General features: G+C 52.8%; 2 protein-coding genes across 2 annotated transcripts; one reads left to right on the top strand and one right to left on the bottom strand.

Moving 5' to 3' along the window:
* Positions 1 to 395: 395 nt before the first annotated feature.
* Positions 396 to 8464, top strand: RBM48 (RNA binding motif protein 48). The gene is made up of 5 exons (XM_029070592.2): positions 396 to 513; positions 3024 to 3214; positions 4187 to 4332; positions 6941 to 7449; positions 7869 to 8464. Exons 1-5 carry the CDS (start codon positions 403 to 405, stop codon positions 7953 to 7955), a joined length of 1044 nt encoding a protein of 347 aa, XP_028926425.1. The 5' UTR covers positions 396 to 402; the 3' UTR covers positions 7956 to 8464.
* Positions 8274 to 22031, bottom strand: EFCAB1 (EF-hand calcium binding domain 1). Its single transcript, XM_001520563.5, has 6 exons — positions 21868 to 22031; positions 16815 to 16970; positions 13743 to 13847; positions 10840 to 10991; positions 8800 to 8904; positions 8274 to 8374 (listed from the first exon to the last, which is right to left on the bottom strand). The coding sequence occupies exons 1-6, from the start codon at positions 22019 to 22021 to the stop codon at positions 8324 to 8326; spliced, it is 723 nt and encodes a 240-aa protein (XP_001520613.2). The 5' UTR covers positions 22022 to 22031; the 3' UTR covers positions 8274 to 8323.
* Positions 22032 to 22297: the final 266 nt, after the last annotated feature.

Raw genomic sequence — 22297 nt, 5'->3', positions numbered from 1 at the left:
CAGCCGGGGAGGGGAGGTGGCGCGCGCGGGGAGAGCCTTCCCGCCCTCCCATTGGCTAGCTGGGGAGGAAGGGGGAGGTGCACGCGCGGCGAACCCTCCCGCCCTGCCATTGGCCAGCTGAGGGGGGTGGTGCGCGCGCGAAGAGCCTTCCCGCCCTCCCATTGGCCAACCGGGGAGGGGGGTGGTGCGCGCGCGGGGCGAGCCTTCCCGCCCTCCCATTGGCCAGCCGGGGAGGGGGTGGCGCGCGCGCGACGAACCCTCCCGCCCTCCCATTGGCCAGCCGAGGGGGGGTGGTGCTCGCGCGGAGAGCCTTCCCGCCCTCCCATTGGCCAGCCGGGGAGGAGGGGGGCGGTGCGCGCGGCGGCGGCGGCGGCGGCGGCGGCGGCGGCGGCTTCGGCCAAGATGGCGTCGGGCGTGGGGGAGCCGGGAGCCTTCTGCCCCCACCACGCCCAGCGGCCCGTCTGTGACACTCGACCCAAGTATCGCGAGGGGCGAAGGCCGCGCGCCGTCAAGGTGAGAAAGCGGCGGCCCCGCCCGCTCCCCCGTCGCACCGCCGCCCGCCTTCCACAGTCCGCATCCTGCCCTCCCTTGAGCCCTTCCTCTGTGCCCAGCGCCGGCGGAGGCACCGGCTCAGCAGCCCGGCCCACTTGTCATCCCCATTTTACAGTAGAGGCGACTGAGGCCCAGAAAATAATAATGGCATTAAGCGCTGACTATGTGCCCAGCACTCTTCTGATAATGTTGGTATTTGTTAAGCGCTTACTATGTGCCGAGCACTGTTCTAAGCGCTGGGGTAGACACAGGGGAATCAGGTTGTCCCACGTAGGGCTCCCAGTCTTCATCCCCCTTTTACAGATGAGGGAACTGAGGCCCAGAGAAGTGAAGTGACTTGCCCAAGGTCACACAGCAGACAAGTGGCGGAGCTGGGATTCGAACTCATGACCTCTGACTCCCAAGCCCGTGCTCTTTCCACTGAGCCACGCTGCTTCTCTACTGGGAGAAGTGAAATGACTCGCTCAAGGTCTCACAGCAGGCACCTGCTCCCTTCATTCGTTTCCCCCCACCCCGTCCCCTCAGCACATAAGTATATATGAAGCAGCGTGGCTCAGTGGCAAGAGCCCGGGCTTGGGAGTCAGAGATCATGGGTTTGAATCCCGGCTCTGCCCCTTGTCAGCTGTGTGACTGTGGGCAAGTCACTTCACTTCTCTGGGCCTCAGTGACCTCATCTGGAAAATGGGGATGAAGACTGGGAGCCCCACGTGGGACAACCTGATTCCCCTGTGTCTCCCCCAGCGCTTAGAACAGTGCTCGGCACATAGTAAGCGCTTAACAAATACCCAAAAATAAGAGCCCGGGCTTTGGAGTCAGAGATCATGGGTTCGAATCCCGGCTCTGCCCCTTGTCAGCTGTGTGACTGTGGGCAAGTCACTTCACTTCTCTGGGCCTCAGTGACCTCATCTGTAAAATGGGGATGAAGACTGGGAGCCCCACGTGGGACAACCTGATTCCCCTGTGTCTAACCCAGCGCTTAGAACAGTGCTCGGCACGTAGTAAGCGCTTAACAAATACCAACATTATTATTATCATATGAAGCAGCGTGGCTCAGTGGAAAGAGCTTGGGAGTCAGAGGTCGCGGGTTCAAATCCTAGCCCAACCGCTTGTCAGCTGTGTGACTTTCAGCAAGCCACTTCTCTGTGCCTCAGTGACCTCATCTGTAAAATGGAGATGACTGTGAGCCCCACGTGGGACAACCTGATCACCTTGTGTATCCCCCCGGCGCTTAGAACAGTGCTTTGCATAGAGTAAGTGCTTAAAAAATACCATCATTATCATTACTATTATTATTAGTGAGGGGACAGACAAATTCCAGCCAGGAGGAGTAGTAGAATGTAAACTTGAGGACATAAGCTCATTATGGGCAGGAAATGTTCTCGCTAATTCTGTTATATCATACTCTCCCAAGTGCTTAGAACAGTGCTCCGCACACAGTAAGTGCTGAATAAATACCACTGATTGACACAAGAACAAGGGCACCCGAGGAGCTTATACTCCATCGTGAGAGAGAGGCATCAAATTATACACTAGCGGCGGAATCCGAATAATTCGGTTAAGTTTTCAGTCGTGTCTATCAGTGAACACAAATGCAGGATGATGATGGTCAATCAGTCGTCCTTGTGGAACACCTTCCGGTGTGACCGGAGCACTGTACTAAGTGGTTCCGTGTTTTGATGATGGTGCCGGCGAAGACTCTAGGAATGGAGCCCCAATTGGTTTAATAATGTTGGTATTTGTTAAGCGCTTACTGTGTGCCGAGCGCTGTTCTAAGCACTGGGGGAGATACGGCGTGATCAGGTTGTCCCACGTGGGGCTCACAGACTTAATCCTCATTTTACAGATGAGGTAACTAAGGCACCGAGAAGTTAAGTGACTTGCCCAAAGTCACACAGCTGACAAGCGGCCGAGTCGGGATTTGAACCCATGATCTCTGACTCCAAAGCCCGGGGTCTTTCCACTGAGGGTTTAGGTACCGAGCCTGCACCCATTCTCTCTGCATCTCCAAAGGGCACTGAGGAGCGGCAGTGAGGTCTGAGGCTCTTCCCACCAAGGGTGCGCTGGGCCGCTCTCGCTGGCCGGGGCCTTCCAACCTTCCGCTAAGACAGAAGGGAAATTAGCACTCTAAATCAAGCCTGGCGTCCCAGGTCCGTGGCTTCACTCTGACTTGGAAATGCCCCTCTCCTCGAGCAGCTAATTGCAGAAGGCAGATTTTATTTGTTTTCCAGCGAGGTCCCGCCCCGGGGATAGAGGAGTCGGCAGAACCTTCTTTCCAGCTGCCAGAGGCGGTTCTGTCTTTGCCCGGTTCTGGGAAGCGCAGTGGGTGGCGCCTGGGAACGGGCCGGATTTGGGGAGGGCCGGGAAGAGGCCCTGACGAGGCTGCCCAGCGGGGCTCAGGGAGGAAGGTTCCGCGGGGGCGGGTTGTGGGGCGCAAGGCAGGACCGTCACGCACCCCCGCCCGTTTGCTCCAGGTGTACACGATCAACCTGGAGTCCCGCTACTTGCTCGTCCAGGGCGTCCCTGCCTTGGGGGTCATGAAGGAGCTGGTCGAGCACTTCGCGCTGTATGGGGCCATTGAGCAGTACAACGCCCTCGATGAGTATCCGGCGGAAGAATTCACTGAAGTTTACCTCATCAAGTTTCAGAAGTTACAGAGTGCTAGGTACTGTGGACATCCTTCTATTATAATGTTGGTATTTGTTAAGCGCTTACTATGTGCAGAGCACTGTTCTAAGCGCTGGGGGAGATACACGGTAATCAGGTCGTCCCACATGAGGCTCACAGTTAATCCCCATTTTACAGATGAGGTAAGTGAGGCCCAGAAAAGTTAAGTGACTTGCCCACAGTCAGCTGACAAGTGGCAGAGCCAGGAGTCGAACCCATGACCTCTGACTCCGAAGCCCAGGCTCTTTCCACCGAGCCACGCTGCTTCTTCTATGACAAATGCCATACCTGTTGTATTGATTGACAGTGGTAGGTAAGTGCTTACTCTGTGCCAAATACTGTGCTCAGTGCTGGGGGTTGACACAGTCCCTGACCCACGTGGGGTTCGGCCTGAGAGGGAGGGAGAGCAGGCATCTTATCCCCCATTTCACAGAGGAGGCCGAAGCAGCGTGGCCCAGTGGCTAGAGCACGGGCCTGGGAGGCAGGAGGACCTAGGTTCTGATCCCGGCTCTGCCACTCGTCGGCTGCGTGACCTCGGGCAAGTCGCTTAACTTCTCTGTGCCTCAGTCCCTCGTCTGTAAAATGGGGATTAAGCCTGTGAGCTCCATGTGGGAAATGACTGTGTCCAACCTGATTAGCTCGTACCTACCCCAGTGCTTACTACAGTGCCTGGGACGTAGTAAGTGCTTAAGAAATACCATAAAAGAAAGAGGAAACCGAGGCCCAGACGGAGAAGGGGCCAGAACCTGGGTCTTCTGACTCCTAGTCCCTTCTCGAGCCTGTTGGGAATTCAGTGCCATTTCTATTCATTTCTGTAAGACTTTGGAAGTTAAGGTCATTTTCTGTCCCTTCTCTGCGGGACCCCTTCCCAAACGGGGACTGAACTTAGACGTGGCCGATGATTGCTCTGTCCTGAACACAGCTCGGTGGAATGGGATTTCCGTCTTAGTAAAGATGCACTTCTGTGCAGGGTAGCCAAGAGAAAGCTGGATGAACGGAGTTTCTTCGGCGGCCTGCTTCACGTGTGCTACGCTCCCGAATTTGAGACCGTCCAAGAGACCCGAGAGAAACTGCAAGACAGGCAGCGATACATCGCCAGGGCGACAGGAAACCGAGGTGCGTTTGGTCTAGGCGCGTGTGGGCCAGTTGTATCGTTGGGGGGCCGGTGATCCCGGCAGACGGCCGGACTCTGGGGGTCGGCAATAGTAACTAATGCTATAATTGTGGTATTTATTGGATGCTCACGCTGTACATGGCACTCTACTAAGTGCCGGCATAGGTGAAATCAGTCAGCTGTGTTTACTGACCGCTTCCTTTATGCAGAGCATTGGACTAAACACTTGGGAAACTACAGTATAACAATGTAACAGACATATTCCCTGCCCACAACGAGCCTACAGCCTAGAAGGGGAGACAGACAATATAAATAAATTACGACTATGAACAGAAGTGCCGTGGGGCTGGGACGGGTTTGAATAAAGGGAGCAAGTCAGGGCGACGCAGAAGGGAGTGGGAGTCAAGGAAGAGAGGGCTTAGTCAGGGAAGGCCTCTTGGAGGAGACGTGCCTTCAATAAGGCTTTGGAGGTGGGGAGAATAATTGTCAGATACGTAGAGGGAGGGCGTTCGAGGTCAGAGGCAGGACATGGGCAAGAGGTCAGTGGCGAAATAGACGAGATCGAAGTACAATAGGTTGGCGTTAGAGAAGCCAAATGTGCAGGCTGGGGTGTAGTAAGAGCAGCAAGGTGAGGCAGGAGGGGGCAAGTGGATTGAGTGCGTTAAAGTCAATGGTCAGAAGTTTCTGTTTGCTGTGGAGGTTGATGGGCAACTACACCCCCTAACTGTCAGAATCCCTCAAGGTTCAAGCTAGGTACCCTTCTTTTCTCCATCTCCACCCACTGCCTTGGGGAACTCATTCGCTCACACGGCTTCATCGGTCACCTCCATGCGGTCGATCCCCAAATCTACATCCCCAGCCCTGATCTCTCTCCCTCTCTGTGGGCTCGCATTTCCTCTCTCCTTCAAGACATCTCTACTTGGACGTCCTCCTGTCACCTCAAGCTTAACGTGTCCAAAACAGAACTCCTTATCTTCCCACCCAAACCCTGTCCTCCCCCTGACTTTCCCATCACTGTAGACGGCAGCACCATCCTTCCTGTGTCACAAGCTCGTATCCTTGGTGTTATCCTTGACTCTTGTCTCTCATTCAACCCACATATTCAATCCATCACTAAATCCTGCCGGTCCCACCTTCACAAGATCGCTAAAATCCTCTCCATGCAAACTGCTATCACGTTAATACAGTCACTTATCCTATCCAGCCTGGATTACCACATCAGCCTCCTTTCTGACCTCCCAGCCTCCTGTCTCTCCTCACTCCAGTCCATTCTTCACTGTGCTGCCCGGATCATTTTTCTTCAAAAACATCCAGGACATGTCTCCCCACTCCTCAGTATACTCCAGTGGTTGCCCGTCCACCTCCGCATCAAACAAAAACTCCTCACCATTGGCTTTAAAGCAGTCCATCACCTTGCCCCCTCCTACCTCACCTCGCTTCTCTCCTACTGCAACCCAGCCCCCACACTTCGCTCCTCTATTGCTTCTCACAGTGCCTGCATCTCGTCTGTCTCGCCGCCAAGCCCTTGCCCCCGTCCTGCCTCTTGTCTGGAACACCCTCCCTCCTCAAATCCGACCGACAGTTAATCGCCCCCTCTTCAAGTCCTTATTGAATTGAAGGATTATCTCCTCCAAGACGCCTTCCCTGCCTAAGCCCTCCTTTCCTCTTCTCCCACTCCCTTCTGCATCACCCTGATTTACTCCCTTAGTTCTTTCCCCCTTCCAGCCCCACCACCCTTATGTACATCCCTGTAATTTATATTAATGTCTGTCTCCACCTGCCTAGACTGTAAGCTCATTGTGGGGAGGTAGTGTGTCCGTTCATTATTTATTGTATTGTACTCTCCCAAGCGTTTAGTACAGTGCTCTACACACAGTAAGCACTCAGTAAATACGAGTGAATGAATGAATGAATGGAGGTTCTTGAGTGTGGAACCATGTCCTGAACGTTTTTGAAAAAAAATGGTCTGGGCAGCAGAGTGAAGTGTGGACTGGAGTTGGAGACAGGAGGCCGGGAGGCCCGGAAGGAGGCTGATAGAGTGATCGAGATGGGATAGGATAAGTGCTTGATTCAAGATAATCAGGTCCTGCCTCACAGTCCCTGCCTCACAGCCTAAAGGCCCGGGGGGAGAGCAGGCACTGAATCCCCATTTTACAGATGAGGAAACATAGGCACAGAGAAAGGAAGTGACTTACCTAAGTTCATATAGCAGGCAAGTGGTGGAACAGAGACTAGAACCCAGGCCCTCAGACTTCCAGGCCCTTGCTCTTCTCACTAGGCCACACTGCTTCTGTGTATCTGTTGCCGACTTGTTCATCCCAAGCGCTTAGTACAGTGCTCTGCACATAGTAAGCGCTCAATAAATACTATTGAATGAATGAATGAATGAATATCCTGATCCCAGGAGATGCTTCTTGATTTGGACAAAACCTGGGGTCTCCACAGGAAAAAGCCTTGCCAAGCTTTCCTGTCCCTGCCCAAATATAAATTGTTCCAGTAGGAGTCAGTATGTGAATAGGATTGAAATGTCATTTTCTAGCCTTGCCGATGTGAAAGTTCCTGACGGTTACTCTGAGTAAATGACTGCTTTCCATTTTCCCTTTTGAAAAGCCAACAGTCTGTTTGGGGCAAAGAAGAAAGCGGAGGGCGAGCCCCCAGCCCCAGGAAGTCTCCTCCTCGGTCACCGCCCGGGGCCCTGGCCGGCTGCCCCTGGCTCCCTTGGTGGACCCCACCCTGGGAGGTTCCCTCGTCCCCTCCGGCCTCCTCCCCATCACCACCCCCCACCCTCCCCAGCCATATCCGGGGAGAGCTGGCAAAGGCCCTGCCCTGATCCCGGGCAGAGGGGACCCCCGGGGAAAGCACCCGACTCCTGGGGACGGCGGCAGCAGGCCGATCCTCCCGACAACGGGATCGACAGGTTCCTGCCCCGGACCACCCAGCTGCAGGAACGGCGGAGACGGAGAGAGGAAGACCGGGATGGCGACCTTGCTGCCGAGCCCCCGGACCCAGGCAGGAACGAGCGGCTCATCGGGCCTCTGCTCCCCACTCTCCCCGCTCTGGACCTGGGCGATGCCTCGCTCAATACCTCGGCCGGCCTCATCCAGAAGAAACTCAGGGAGGTGCGTCCCGCCATGCGGCCACACCCTGTCCCCTCACCCCGTTCCCCGTCCCCTACGTGGTCGGCCCAAGCCGGCCGGGAGCCGAGGGGGATCCTGCACCGGCTTGCGACAGGAACAGGCCAGGAAGCAGATCGGTGTCCGGGCCTTGGGCGGCTCCCAGGAGCAACCAGGCATTTAGTTTAGTTTAAACTAGGCATTTAGTTTAAACTATCGTCCGCGTTCCCTCTGGGGCGCTCGCTGGGGGAAAGGAATCCTGACGAGGAAATCTCAGAGGTTCTTCGAATCCAGCCCAACTGTCTCAGTGGCAAAAGACGGGGCAGCTTTCTGTGACAGAATGGGTTTCAGCAGGAGTGTGCGGGTTACGGTGAAGGAAGCCGCCTGAGAAACAACATCAACTCTTATTTTCTTTCAACAACCAGGTGGCCGCCCTCCCTCGGCCAGAGCCTTCCGAGAGCCGGGGAGACGAGGTCCCAGACCACCCCCCGAAACAGAGGAGAAGGATCTAGGCCCGACCGCCAGCCTCCTGCCACCTTCACTGGGCCAAACGGCTGGACAGAAGGACGGACCCCTGGACCGCTGTCGTTCCCCTGGCCCAGAGAGAGCGGGGATCGATTGTGCAGTCTGACTGCGCACAGACACACTTCATGCCGCACACTCCCCTCCCGCTGCCCAGTTTGGATTGTGAGAAATTCAAGACTGCGGGAGGAAAGGAGAGGGGCAGGGCCTGCCTTCTTTCCCTTTGTTGGGCAGAGTTCGCTCTGGGCCATGGGCAGGGTGGGAGGGTGTGAACCCGCTGGAGGAGCCGGTAAAAATCTGCCCCGGCATAAGGAGGATCACAAAAGGATGTTTAATGATCAAAACTCTTCCGCCCTCACTAGAAGTCAGGCGTTTCTGCGAATGCCTCAGTCTCAAACACCAAGCGGCTCTGGAAAATGAGAGACAGACAGATAGAGCCAGTGTTAGAAACCCACAGTTTCCATGAACCTTTGGAAAAATACAAGATTTTGGTACGTGCTTTTTAGTGAGACACTTCCTGCCTGTCACCGCCGCCCCGCCGCCTACCCCGGCTCCCCCCAAACCGCTGGCACTGTGACTCCCCAACACTCCCCGTCTCTCACCAAGCTCCCAGCCCCCTTCTGCATCCAGGCCACTGATCGGACAGGGTGCCCTGGTCCACGGCGAGCACCCTGGCCGTGGGCAAGCAGCCGGGGCCCACTGGTGCCATTCCTGGTGTCTGAGAAGCGGGCCTGTCCCAGCAGTCCCAGAAGTCCCTTCCTTCAACCTCTCAGCTAACTGGGGCAAGCCGGGAAGTGACAAACGAGAGAGAGAAAGGGGTTCAGTCCTCTGTACCTTAATGTCTGGTAAACACGGGCCAAATGCTTCCAGCAAGAGACTCTCTTCTCTCACAGCCTGATCAAAGTCTGCGAAAGAGAGTTTGCCGTCGTGGTCGTAATCCTGAAGGGAGAGGAGGAAGAGCGGCTTTTAGGTTGGGTCTTGACTGAGCACCATCTTTGCACGGGCCACACCAAGCGTGGGGAAAGAACAGCCTTAGGAGATTGGGGAGGCACCACGCCAGGAACCCAAGCCCAGAAAGGCCAGGGCCCGGGACAAAACGGGAACTGAGTGCTTGAGCAGCCAGGTTTGCTCAGCCAGGGCCTGGCAAACCATGACCCTCTTCTACACTGGTAGGTGTGCTGTGATAAGAAAAGAACGTTTCTATTTTCTCTAGTCACCAGGAAGGAAAACGAACCTTCCCTTCTTTGCCTCTTCCCTCATCGTCATCATCGATGATATTTATTGGGCACTTCCTGGATGCACGGCATTGTAATAGGCGCTTGGGAGAGTACGATTCAGCAGAGTTGGTAGCTACATTCCCTGCCCACATTGAACATAAAGTCTAGTGGGGGGACACAGATGTTAATATAAATAAATAGATAATTTATAGTTACGTAGCTAAGTCCTCAGCCAACTGAAAGAAACACAAGCTATCATCAGCAGCACTAATAATAATGTTGGTATTTGTTAAGCGCTTACTATGTGCCGAGCACTGTTCTAAACGCTGGGGTAGATACAGGGTAATCAGGTTGTCCCACATGAGGCTCACAGTTAATCCCCATTTTACAGATGAGGTAACTGAGGCACAGAGAAGTGAAGCGACTTGCCCACAGTCACACAGCTGACAAGTGGCAGAGCCGGGAGTCGAACCAATGACCTCTGACTCCGAAGCCCAGGCTCTTTCCACCGAGCCACACTGCTTCCCAGTAACAAGCGTACTGAGCGCCTGCTGGGTCAAGGGGAGAGAGTAGCAGAAACAGGCCCAGGCTAAGTCGTTGCCCCAGCATTCAGGGTGGGAGAGGAAGGTCCGGTGAAGACCGAGCAGGTGGGGGTGAAGGGGGTGTTCTCCTCAACCAGCCAAAGGGAAGGGCCATTCACTGAGGCACTGGCTGGGGAGTCTAACTGGGGCCTCGGGGCCCGCTAGGCCAGGCCCTGGCTTCCAGTCCCTGCAAGGCCATTGCAGGGAACCTGCCGCTGGCTCCAGTTCAGGGAAGCGACGTGGCTTAGTGGAAAGAGACTGGGAAAGGGAGTCAGAGAATGTAGGTTCTAATCCTGGCTCCACCACGGGTTTGCTGTGTGACCTTGGGCAAGTCACTTAACTTCTCTGGGTCTCAGTCACCTCCTCTGTAAAACAACCGATCAATCGGGAGTATCGATTTGACAGAGAGCGGTGCACTGGACTGAGCACTTGGGAGAGTTCAATATAATAGAGTTGGTAAACATGACTGCTGCCCTCAAGGAACTCACAAGCAGCTTCTGGGCCCCATCGTCCCTGAGGACCCCCAGGAAGATCCCAGAAGGGTGGTGGTCTCGCCTGTTCCCACCCCAGCTTTGGCTCTCTGTGTGTCTGCCTTCTCTGGTCGCTAGGCTGGAAGCTGGATGGGATCAGGGAGCTTGGGCTGAACAGAGCACTTGGTACCAGGGACCAACATTCAATAAAGGCTGCTGGTGATCCACCCGGTTGATTCAACCCTAAGCCCTTGAGGTGAGGTGAAACAGTACTTAGTACAGTGCTTTGCACACGGTAAGCGCTCAAAATATACAATTTCATGAACCGGTTCCCCTTTCGTTGGATGCTCAATGCAGCGTTCTGCACATTAACTCCTCTCCCTTGAAGCGAGTTCCCCTTTTTACCAAGTACTCAGTACAGTGCTCCTGCACACAGTAAGGACTCAAATGCCACTGGTTCGCTAGTCAACTCCCATCCCTTGAGGTGACATCCCCTTTTAAGGGGCACCAAGTAAAGTGCCCTGCCCACTCAAATACCACCGATGGTTCGCTCGATCAATCGATCCCATGCGGGGAGGTGAAAGAGTTGCTCTTTGGCCCCCTTACCATTTTCTTGAGTGTGATTTCCACCAAGTCCTTAATTCCTTCGTCGGGGTCTTCCTCAGTGGGCTGCTTGAGAAGGCTGTTCTTCAGCATGTGGAACATTTCCTCCCGCGAAATGTACCCGTCGCTGTTGAGGTCGTACACGTCAAAGCAGTCTGTGGAGAGCAGGAGAGCCGGCTGGTACAGAGGGCGGGCACCGGGCCCAATCCCGCTGTTGGCCCTGGGGAGCGCGGTCGTGACCTTCCCGGACGAGGCTCCGCACCAAGGGTTGGTTGGACAGTGAAGGGGAAGGACGTGACCGAGGGGGGATTTCGGTTCAGGAACGCCCGCAGCTGCTGGGCTTAGCGGAGAAGAAGCCCGGCCTAGTGGAGAGAGCCTGGACCTGGGAGTCAGGGGATCTCCTTGCCCCTTCTCCCATTCCCTTCTGCGTCACCCTGACTCGCTCCTTTGACTCATTCCCTGACCCAGCCCCTTAGCACTTATCATTCATTCATTTGATCGTATTAATCGAGTGCTGTGTGCAAAATACTGTACTAAGCGCTTGGGATAGACACATTCCTGCCCACAGCGAGCTCACAATCTAGAGGGGAAGACAGACAATAATAATGATGTTGGTATTTGTTAAGCGCTTACTATGTGCCAAGCACTGTTCTAAGCGCTGGGGTAGATACAAGGTGATCAGGTTGTCCCATGTGAAGCTCACAGTCTTAATCCCCATTTTACAGATGAGGGAACTGAGGCACCAAGAAGTTAAGTGACTTGCCCAAAGTCACACAGCTGAGAGGTGGCGGAGCAGGGATTAGAACCCATGACCCCTGACTCCTAAACCCGGGCTCTTTCTACTGGGCAATGCTGCTATAAGTAAATAACTAAATCAGTTACAGGCTGCGGGGATTGGGAGGGAGGATGAATGAAGGGGCAAGTAAGAGCAGCGCAGAAGGGAGTGGGAGAAGAGAGGAGGGTGTAACCAGGGCAGGCTTCTTGGAGGAGATGGGCCTTCAATAAGGTTTTGAAGTGGGGGAGACCAATTATCTGTCTGATATGAGGAGGCCAGGGATAGGATGTGGGCGAGAGGTCAGCAGCAAGATAGACGAGATCGAGATACAGTGAGAAGGTTAGCATTACGTCCGTGTCCGTAATCTACTTGTTTATATTAATGTCCGTCTCCCCCTCTGCACTGTAAGCTCGTCGAGGACAGGGAACGTGTCTGTTATTTGGTTATATTGTATTCTTCCAAGAACTTATCCACCCCAGTGGTTAGTACAGTGCCTGGAACATAGTAAGCGCTTAACAAAATACCACAATTATTATTATTATTACTATTTGAAAAAATGAATGTGTCTCGTGGGTCTGAGGTACTTCCCCAGCCCCTTCTCCCATTCCCTTCTGCGTCACCCTGACTCGCTCCTTTGACTCATTCCCTGACCCAGCCCCTTAGCACTTATCATTCATTCATTTAATCATATTAATCGAGCGCTAACTTTTTGACTTCAAAAAGGTTTAGAGTGAACTGAAAGGTGATTAGTCTAGATAAGACTATTGATTTCGGCTCTGCAAAGTACTGTACTAAGCGCTTGCACCCAGTGGTCATCGCTCAGCATATATCACCGTCATCGCTACTCCCTGGGGCAGGCCAGGGGGCCTTCTGGGCCTCTTCCCACTCCAACCCCGGGGGGGGGGTCTCTCGCCCACAACTCTGCAGCTAATAATAACTGTGGTATTTGTTAAGCCCTTACTATGTGCCAGGCACTGTACCAAGCGCTGGGGTGGATAAATGCTTGGAAGAGTACAATATAACCAAATAACAGACACATTCCCTGCCCATGACGAGCTTACAGTCCAGAGGGAGAGAGAGACATTAATATAAACAAGTAAATTACAGATATGGACGTAATGCTAACCTTCTCACCGTACCTCAATCTCGCCTATCTTGCTGCCGACCTCGACCTCTCGGCTGCTTCTATGAAAAGCAGCGTGGCTTAGTGGCAAGAGCTTGGGCTTCGGAGTCAGAAGACGTGGGTTTTAATTCCGGCTCTGCCACTTGTCTGCTGTGTGACCGTGGGCAAACAACTTTTCTCTGCCTCAGTTACCTCATCTGGAAAATGGGGATTAAGACTGTGAGTCCCTAGTGGGACAACCTGATTACCTTGTATCTACCCCAGCGCTTAAAGCAGTGCTTGGCACATAGCAAGGCTTAATAAATACTATAATGATCATTATTATTATTATGAGCAAATTGGGTTGGACACAGTCCCTGTCCCGAATGGGGCTCATAGCCTCAATCCCCATTTTACAGATGAGGTAATGAGGCCCAGAGAAGTAAAGTGACTCACCCAAGGCCACAAAGCAGGCAAGTGGTGGAAAGGGGATTAGAACCAGCAGCGTGGCTGGAGAAGCAGCGTGGCTCAGTGGAAAGAGCACGGGCTTTGGAGTCAGGGCTCATGAGTTCGAATCCCAGCTCTGCCACTTGTCGGCTGTGTGACTGTGGGCAAGTCACTTAACTTCTCTGTGCCTCAGTTCCCTCATCTGTAAAATGGGGATTAAGACTGTGAGCCCCACGTGGGACAACCTGATTCCCCTATGACTACCCCAGCGCTTAGAACAGTGCTCGGCACATAGTAAGCGCTTAACAAATACCAACATTAACCCATGACCTTGTGACTCCCTACTACACCATGCAGCTCCCCTGATTCCCACAGCCATGGGACCCGGGACTTGAAGGCCGAGGCTGCTCCTCACCTGGGCCGTCCAGATCTTCTGGGACCTGCCCAAGCATCCATCCTGGGGTCCGTGGGAGCGGAGATGATGGGAAAGGTCAGCGGGGGGCACAGGGGGTCCAACAGAAATCCTGGCTAGGCCAGCTGGGGGGCCCGGAGCTGGTCTGGCTTAAGAGCGGCGCGACTTACATTTCATCTTTTCCTCCAGGGTCCCCCGAAGAAACACCGACAGGCCGGTCACCCACTCGGCCGCGCTGATGGAGCTGTCGTTGTCTTTGTCGAACGCCCGGAACACTGGAAAGGGGGAAGGCTGTGGGTACCGCATCACTCTGCCCCACTCGGGCTGTCCCCATCCTGTCCTGCCGTGCGCCCTGCGCTGGACGTCAAGGGCCCCGGGGTTCTTGGGTGCAGACCCACCGTCTCACCGCACCATCGCACCCCAGCACCCCGAATGGTCCGTGGACGCTTTCCCCCAAACCGTGGCGGGGCGGAGGGGGGGAGCCACAGCGACAGGCGTGGAAGTAGCATGGCCTAGAAATCGGAAGGACTTGGGTTCAAATTCCACCTCCGCCACATGTCTCGTGGGCAGACATGTGACCGTGGGCAAGTCACTTCACTTTTCTGTGCCTCAATTGCCTCATCTGTAAAATGAGGATTAAGACTCTGAGCCCCACATGGGACAGGAACTGCGTCCAACCCGATTTGCTTGTATCCACCCTAGCGCTTATTACAGTACCAGGCACATAGTAAACGCTTAATAAATACCACGATTATTATTAGGTCATTTGGGTCTTGGGGAAAGACAGGGTTCTCTCTTCTCTTGACTGTGTAATCACTGCCAACACAAGCTGCTGCAGAACCTCAGTGAATTCTCTGGGAAGTTTGTTCCAGAAAGCTCTGCTTTGGTGGGTAGGGCGCGGGGAGAGGGAGGCATCCAAGGGCCCTTGGCATTCCAGGGTGAGAAATCGAGGCACGACTGACTCTTCCTCTAGGAAGAGGGCCAAGCCATTCCCTAGTTATTGTCTGGCTGGGAATATAAAGTGCTATTGATCAGGCCAATCGATCAATCGGTGATACAGTAATAACTGTTAAGTGCTTATGATGTGTCAGGCATTTTACTAAGTGCTGGGGTGGGTACAAGCAAATGGGATTGGACGCAGCCCCCGTCCCACATGGGGCTCGCAGTCTCAATCCCCATTTTACAGATGAGGTAACAGTGGCCCAGAGAAGTGAAGTGACTTACCCAAGGTCACATAGCAGATAAGTGGCAGAGCTGGGATTAAAACCCATGATTTTCTGACTCCCAGGCCCATGCTCCATGCTGCTTCTCGTTGTGGGCAGGGAATAGGTCAGCTTATTGTTATAGTGTACTCTCCCAAGCACAGTGCTCTGCACAAAGTAAGTACTCAATATATACATTTATATAGCTGTAATTTTATTTATATTGTCTGTTTAGTTGTACTGATATCCATCTTCCCCCCCTCTAGACTATGTACTCATTGTGGGGAGGGATTGTCACTCTTTATTGCTGTATTATACTTCCCCAAGCTCTTAGTACAGTGCTCTGCATATTGTAAGCACTCAGTAAATGATTGAATGAATAAATACAGTTGAATTTAGTGAGCTCTTTTTGTGTGCAGAGCACTGTACTAAGCACTTAGGAGAATGCAGTATAACAGCATTACCGGTCATGTTCCCCTGCCCAGAAGGGATTTATGGTCTAGAGAAAATAGAAACAAAGTCAATCTTCCTCTTCCCTGCAGGTTTCCCTTCTCAGTCGATAACACTTCTGGTTTCCCCAGCCCAGGAGTCCAACTGAAAGCCCACCTCCTCCTGGAGGCCTTCCCAGACTAAGCCTCCCTTTTCCTCTGCTCCTCCTCCCTCCCCATCGCCCTGGCTCCCTCCTTCTGCTCTATGCCCCTTCCTGCCCCACAGCACTTGTGCACATAGCTACATATTTATTATTCTATTTATTTTATTAATGATGTGCATATATCTATAATTCTATTTATTTATACTGATGCTATTGATACCTACTTGTTTTGTTTTGCTGTCTGTCTCCCCCTTTTAGACTGCGAACCCGTTGTTGGGAAGGGATGGTCTTTATCTGTTGCCAAATTGTACATTCCAAGAGCTTAGTACAGTCCTCTGCTCACAGTAAGCGCTCAATAAATACGATTGAATGAACCTCCTCAGTTGTCATTATCGACCCTTTGCTGTCGTACAACTCTCACACTCAATCAATCAACAGTATTTTTTGAGTGCTTACTGTGTGCAGAGCACTGTACTAAGCACTTGGGAGAGTACAGTGTAACAGAGTCGGTAGAACATTCCCAACATATTCCCTCCTCAGTGCTCTCGGACTAGCTTTGTCCCTCTCGACTGGCCTGGCCAGGAATAGGGGTCAGGGAGGGTGTGGAGGTGAGGTGTGTCAAGAGGCAGGAGACCCTGGGTTCTAATTCATTCCCCGTGTGACTGTATGACCTTGGGCAAGTCACTTATTCTATGTAGGTCCCCCACTGAAAAGTGGGGATGAGACCCCAGCAATCTTTCTCTATAAATAATTTATTTATATTAATAATGTTGGTATTTGTTAAGTGCTTACTATGTGCAGAGCACTGTTCTAAGCGCTGGGGTAGATACAGGGTCATCGGGTTGTCCCACGTGAGGCTCACAGTCTTAATCCCCATTTTACAGATGAGGGAACTGAGGCACGGAGAAGTTAAGTGACTTGCCCACAGTCATACAGCTGATAAGTGGCAGAGCCGGGATTTGAACCCATGACCTCTGATTCCCAAGCCTGTGCTCTTTCTACTGAGCCACACTGCTTCTCTAAAGTCTGTTATTAAAGTCTGTCATTCATTTAATCGTATTACTGTGCGCAGAGCACTGTACTAAGCGTCTGGAAAGTATAAACAGCAATAAAGAGAGACAACCCCCACTGTCTCCCCCTCTAGATTGTAAACTCACTGCAGACAGGGAATGTGTCTACCAACTCTGTTGTATCTGACCTTCCAAGCACTTAGTACAGTGCTCTGCACACAGTAAGTGCTCAATAAATTCCTTGATGATGATGATGATAATGATGGTTGGACTGTGAGCCCCCTGGAGCGGCGACCAGATCTGATCAGATTATCCCCTATCTGCCCCAGCACCGAGCACACTGCTTGCCACCCCATAAAAAGTGCTGGCCCCCATCGCTACCACTAACTGGGACCTCAGTGCGAGGATGCGCCCATCTGGGCCTGTCAGGTCACTCACCCCTGTCCATGATCATGTCGTCCGTCATGCCAAACTTCATGTGCAAGATGTTTCGGAACGCATTTCGGTCCAGCCCGGCGGTGGCCGGACGTTCGCTGGTCTCCTCCACCAGGCTGTAGAACATCTTGATGAGACTCTCCGCTTCATTCTTGGTGACTGGGAAACCAACCGGACGACTGAGTGGGACAGACGGTAGTCGCCCCTGCTGGTCCCCAGCCCTTGGCCACCGGCCCCCACCGGGGCAAGTTCCCTGTTGCTCTGAGAGGGGTGAGGCTTTAGGGCCTTCCTTACCTCAGACGCAAAGAAGCCGCCGAATGAGAAGCAGTGTGGCCTAGTGGAAAGAGCCCAGGCCTGGGATTCAGAGGACCTGGGTTCTAATTCCTGCTCCATTCCCTGACTGTTATAATAATAATGTTGGTATTTGTTAAGCGCTTACTATGTGCAGAGCACTGTTCTAAGCGCTGGGGTAGACACAGGGGAATCAGGTTGTTCCACGTGGGGCACACAGTCTTAATCCCCATTTTACAGATGAGGTAACTGAGGCACAGAGAAGTGAAGTGACTTGCCCACAGTCACACAGCTGACAAGTGGAAGAGCTGGGATTCAAACTCATGACCTCTGACTCCAAAGCCCGTGCTCTTTCCACTGAGCCACGCTGCTTCTCTATGTCTCCTTGGGCAAGTCATATCACTTGGGTTTCAGTTCTGTGTCTCAGTTCCCTCATCTTTTCATTGGGAATTAAGACTGTGAGCCCCACGTGGGACATGGACAGTGTCCAACCTAAATAATAATAATAATTATAGTTCTTGTTAAGCCCTTACTATATACCAAGCACCGTTCAAAGCACTGGGGCAGATACAAATTAATTGGGCTGGACAAAGTCCCTGTCCCACTTGGGACTCACACTCTTAATCCCCATTCTACAGATGAGGTAACCGAAGTCCGGAGAGGTGAAGTGACTTGCCCAGTGTCAGATGGCAGGCACGAGGCAGACCCGGGTTCAGAATCCACGTTCTTCTGACTCCCAGGCCCATGTTCTATCCACTAAGCCACGCTGCTTCTCCTGATTAGCTTGTATTTACCCCAGCATTTAGTACAGTGCCTGGCACATAGTAAGTGCTTTACAACTTCAAAGCCCGCTAAAGTCAAGCAAGAAAGGTCACAGAGACGCCAATTCATAACCGACCACCCTACGGAGCAGCCTGCCCCTCTCCACCCCTACCCCTGTTTATCTGGGAGTGAGGGGGAACCCCGTATTTTCTCGTAGCCACCAAGCTTCTGCCCCGGGACGGGGCAGCGGAGCAGGACCCCGGCCTTTGGGGGAGGCCACTGGGGCAGGGGCCGAAGTGCCGGTGGAGCCATGACCCTCTGGATCAGTGGTCGCTGTGCCAGGCCACACCACCTCATGAGCAGACACTGGCTGTTCCGGCCCCAACCTGGGGGAAGTCCAGTCTCCAAGCTCCGAGAGCTCGCCCCACGTCTCCAGAAAGTGCCCGGGGTGCAGGGTCCCACCAAACCCTAGAGACCAACAAGCCCAAGCCTGGGAGTCAGGGCACCTGGGTTTCTAATCCCGGCTCCACCACTTTTCTGATATGCAACTTCGAGCAAGAGACAATGAATTATAATAATTGTGGTATTTGTTAAGCACTTACTGTGTGGCAGGCATTGTACTAAGCGCTGGGGTGGATACAAACAAATTGAATTGGACACAGTCCCTGTCCGACACGGGGCTCATAGTCTCAATCCCCATTTTCCTGGAGAGGGAAATGAGGCACAGAGAAGTGAAGGAAATTGCCCAAGGTCACACAGCAGACAAATGGTGGAGCCGGGGTTAGAACCCAGGTCCTTCTGACTCTCAGGCCCGTGCTCTAACCACTAAGCCATGCTGCTTATTGAGCACTTACTCTGATAAGTATTGGGGAGAGTACAATTTAACAATATAACAGAGTTGACAACTTCGCAATGCCTCAGTTTCCTCATCTGTAAAATAGGGATTCAATAGCTACTCGTTCGACCGAGAGCCCCATGTGGGACAGGGACTGTGTCCGATCTGTTTGTTTTGTATTTATCCCAGAGTTTATTCATTCTATCGTATTTATTGAATGCTCACTATGTGCAGAGCACCGTACTAAGCGCTTGGAATGTAAAATTGGGCAACAGATAGAGACAATCCCTGCCCAACAACGGGCTCAAAGTCAGGGAAGCAGCGTGGCTCAGTGGAAAGAGCCGGGCTAGGGAGTCAGAGGTCATGGGTTCGAATTCCTGCTCTGCCCCTGGTCAGCTGTGTGACTGTGGGCAAGTCACTTAACTTCTCTGTGCCTCAGTTACCTCATCTGTAAAATGGGGATGAAGACTGTGAGCCTCATGTGGGACAACCTGATTACCCTGTATCTACCCCAGCGCTTAGAACAGTGCTCTGCACACAGTAAGCACTTAACAAATACCAACATTATTAAATGGGAGAGACAGACAGCAAAACAAAACAAGAAGGCATCAATACCATCAAAATAGATAAATAGAATCATGATTGATTGCAAGTAGGTGCCTTATTCATGGTGGCAACTCCATGGGGGCTTTTGTTGTTCCCATGAATTTCTGCCTCTGTGGCCAAACCTTGGCATTTCCAAGGTCCGAGACCCCCTCAACAGGGCTGGAAAACCCTCTCTTCGAAATCTTCCTGCCGGCATCCCCCCTCCCTGGAGGCCTGGTCCCCATCTAGACTGTAAACTCGTTGTGGGCAGGGAATGTGCCTGTTATACTGTACTCTCCCAAGTGCTTAGTACAGTGCTCTGCTCATAGTAAGTGCTCAATAAATACGATTGACTGAGTTGCTGACTGACTGTTCACTGGGTCCCCTTCAGAATGCCAGGTGGGGAATAATAATACCACCAATAAGAAAATAATAAAAACAAGGGATTGTCTCTGTTACCAAATTGACTTTCCAAGCACTTAATACAGTGCTCTGAACACAGTAAGTGGTAAGTGCTCAATAAATACGATTGAATGAACGAACAATAATAATAATGATGATGTTATTTTTTAAGCGCTAACATAACAAAAACAACAACAATTATAATGTGTGGTTAAGTGGTTAAGTGCTTACTATGTGCCAGTGGGGTAGATATAGGATAATCGGGCAGGACTCAGCCCCTTTCCCACATGGGGCTCTCAGTCTTAATCCCCATTTTATAGATGAGGGAACTGAGGCCCAGAGAAGTGAAGGGTCTTGCCTAAAGTCATGCAGCAGATAAGTGATTCGTTCTCTGAGTCCTTATCTTCCCTCCCAAACCCTGTCCTCTCCCTGACTTTCCCGTCACCGTGGAGTGTACGGCACTTCCATCCTTCCCGTCTCCCAGGCCCGCGACCTTGGTGTCATCCTTGACTCCCCTCTCTCATTCGCCCCACACAGCCAATCCGTCATTAAAACCTGCCGGTCTCACCTTCACAACATCACCGAGATCCGGCCTCTCCTCTCCATCCAAACTGCTACCTAGCTGGTACAAGCTCTCAGAATATCCCCACTGGATTATTGCCTCGGCCTCCTCTCTGATCTCCCTTCCTCCTGTCTCTCCCCGCTTCAGTCTGTACTTCACTCTGCTGCCCAGATTATCTTTCAACAGAAACGCTCTGGGCACGTCACTCCCCTCCTCAAAAACCTCCAGTGGTTGCCTATCAACCTTCACATGAAGCAAACACTCATCTTGTCTTCAAAGCTGTCCATCCCCTGGCCCCCTCCTACCTCACCTCCCTCCTCTCCTTCTCCATCCCAACCGGTACACTTCATTCCTCTGCCACCGCTCACCTCCTCACCGTCCCCCGTTCTCACCTATCCCGCCGTCGACCCCTGGGCCACGTCCTCCCGCTGTCCTGGAATGCCCTCCCTCCTCACCTCCTCCAAACTAACTCTCTTCCCCTCTTTAAAGTCCTACTGAGAGCTCACCTCCTCCATGAGGCCTTCCCAGACTGAATTTCCCCTTTTCCCTCTGCTCCCTCTCTGCCCCCCACTTCACCTCCCCTCAGCTAAACCTCCTTTCCCCCCTTTCCCTCTGCTCCTCCCCCTCTCCCTTCCCCTCAGCACTGTGCTCATTTCTATATATTTTTATTACCCTATTTATTTTGTTAATGAGGTGTCCATCCCCTTGATTTTATTTATTGTGATGAAGCTGTCTTGTTTCTGTCCGTCTCCCCCGATTAGACTGTAAGCCCGTCGATGGGCAGGGATTGTCTCTATCTGTTGCCGAATTGTCCATTCCAAGCGCTTAGTACAGTGCTCTGCACATAGTAAGCACTCAATAAATGCGATTGAATGAATGAATCTATGATTCTGTTTATCTATTTTGATGATGTCTTGTTTTATTTTGTTTTGCTTTGTTGACTGACTCCCCCATTTAGACCGTGAGCCGTCGTTGGGCAGGGATGGTCTCTGTTGCCCAACTGTCCATTCCAAGCGCTCAGTCCAGTGCTCTGCCCATAGTAAGCGCTCGGTAAATACGATTGAACGAATGAATGACGGTATTGACGCCTGCCTACTTGTTTTTTTTTGTTGTCTGTCTCCCCCTTTTAGACTGTGAGCCGTCGTTGGGCAGGGACGGTCCCTAACTGTTGCCCAATTGTCCATTCCAAGCGCTCGGTCCAGTGCTCCGCACACAGTCAGCGCTCAATAAATACGATCTGAATGAACGGCTGGAAGTGTCCGGGGGAGGATGAGAAAGCGGGTCGGTGCTCTCTGCAGCAGGCCTCACTGGGAGACCCTCCCCACACTCCCCTCAGCGCCTTGCTCACTCACCTCTCTATATTATTTATTACCCTATTTATTTTGTTAATGAGGTGCACATCCCCCTTGATTCTATTTATCTTGATGATGGGCCCTTGTTTTGCTTTGCCGTCTGTCTCCCCCGTTGAGATTGTGAGCCCGTCGTGGGCCAGGGATGGTCCCTCTCTGGGGCCCAGCTGTCCATTCCAAGCGCTTAGTCCAGCGCTCTGCACAGAGTAAGCGCTCAGCAAATACGATGGATTGCATGAATGGTTCTCGGGGGCCCGGAGCGGTACTCACAGTGTTTGAGCCCTTTGCTGAGGGACTCGGCCAACTTCTGAATGTTCTTGCGGGTGATGCCGAGGGGACGCGGGGGGCCGCTGGGGCCCATCGTGGGGCCGCCGCGGGGGGCTGGGGACCCCAAGATACCCACTCCCAGGCCCCGCCCACCCATGGACCCGCCCCAAACACGCGTCGCCGGGGCAACCGGGCAGTGGGCGGGGGGGGGTCCACCCGCGGTCACGTGGCCGGGCCCCGCCCCCTAATACTACTAATGATTACTCTCTGACCCCATCGATGGGCAGGGATGGTCTCTCTCTGTTGCCGAATTGTCCATTCCAAGCGCTTAGTACACTGCTCGGCACATAGTAAACGCTCAATAAGTACGACTGAATTCATGACTAATGATGATGGTGGTATTTCTTAAGCGCTTAGTATGTGCCGAGCACTG

This window comes from Ornithorhynchus anatinus, chromosome 8, assembly GCF_004115215.2.
Source record: "Ornithorhynchus anatinus isolate Pmale09 chromosome 8, mOrnAna1.pri.v4, whole genome shotgun sequence".
In the NCBI taxonomy this organism is placed as follows: Eukaryota; Metazoa; Chordata; class Mammalia; order Monotremata; family Ornithorhynchidae; genus Ornithorhynchus; species Ornithorhynchus anatinus.
The sequence above is the reverse complement of the archived record's forward strand: the minus strand, read 5'-3'. Positions and strand labels throughout refer to the sequence as shown.

Excerpts from the sequence above, each read along its gene's own strand:
- EFCAB1 (XM_001520563.5), bottom strand. The coding sequence starts at position 22,021 with ATGGGTGGGCGGGGCCTGGGAGTGGGTATCTTGGGGTCCCCAGCCCCC. Across the intron at positions 13,848-16,814 it reads CGACATGATCATGGACAGGG|TGTTCCGGGCGTTCGACAAA; the intron begins GTGAGTGACCTG and ends CCCCCTTTCCAG. Across the intron at positions 8,375-8,799 it reads CGTGTTTACCAGACATTAAG|AGCCGCTTGGTGTTTGAGAC; the intron begins GTACAGAGGACT and ends CTCATTTTCCAG.
- RBM48 (XM_029070592.2), top strand. The coding sequence starts at position 403 with ATGGCGTCGGGCGTGGGGGAGCCGGGAGCCTTCTGCCCCCACCACGCC. Across the intron at positions 4,333-6,940 it reads CAGGGCGACAGGAAACCGAG|CCAACAGTCTGTTTGGGGCA; the intron begins GTGCGTTTGGTC and ends CCTTTTGAAAAG. Across the intron at positions 7,450-7,868 it reads TCCAGAAGAAACTCAGGGAG|GTGGCCGCCCTCCCTCGGCC; the intron begins GTGCGTCCCGCC and ends TTCAACAACCAG.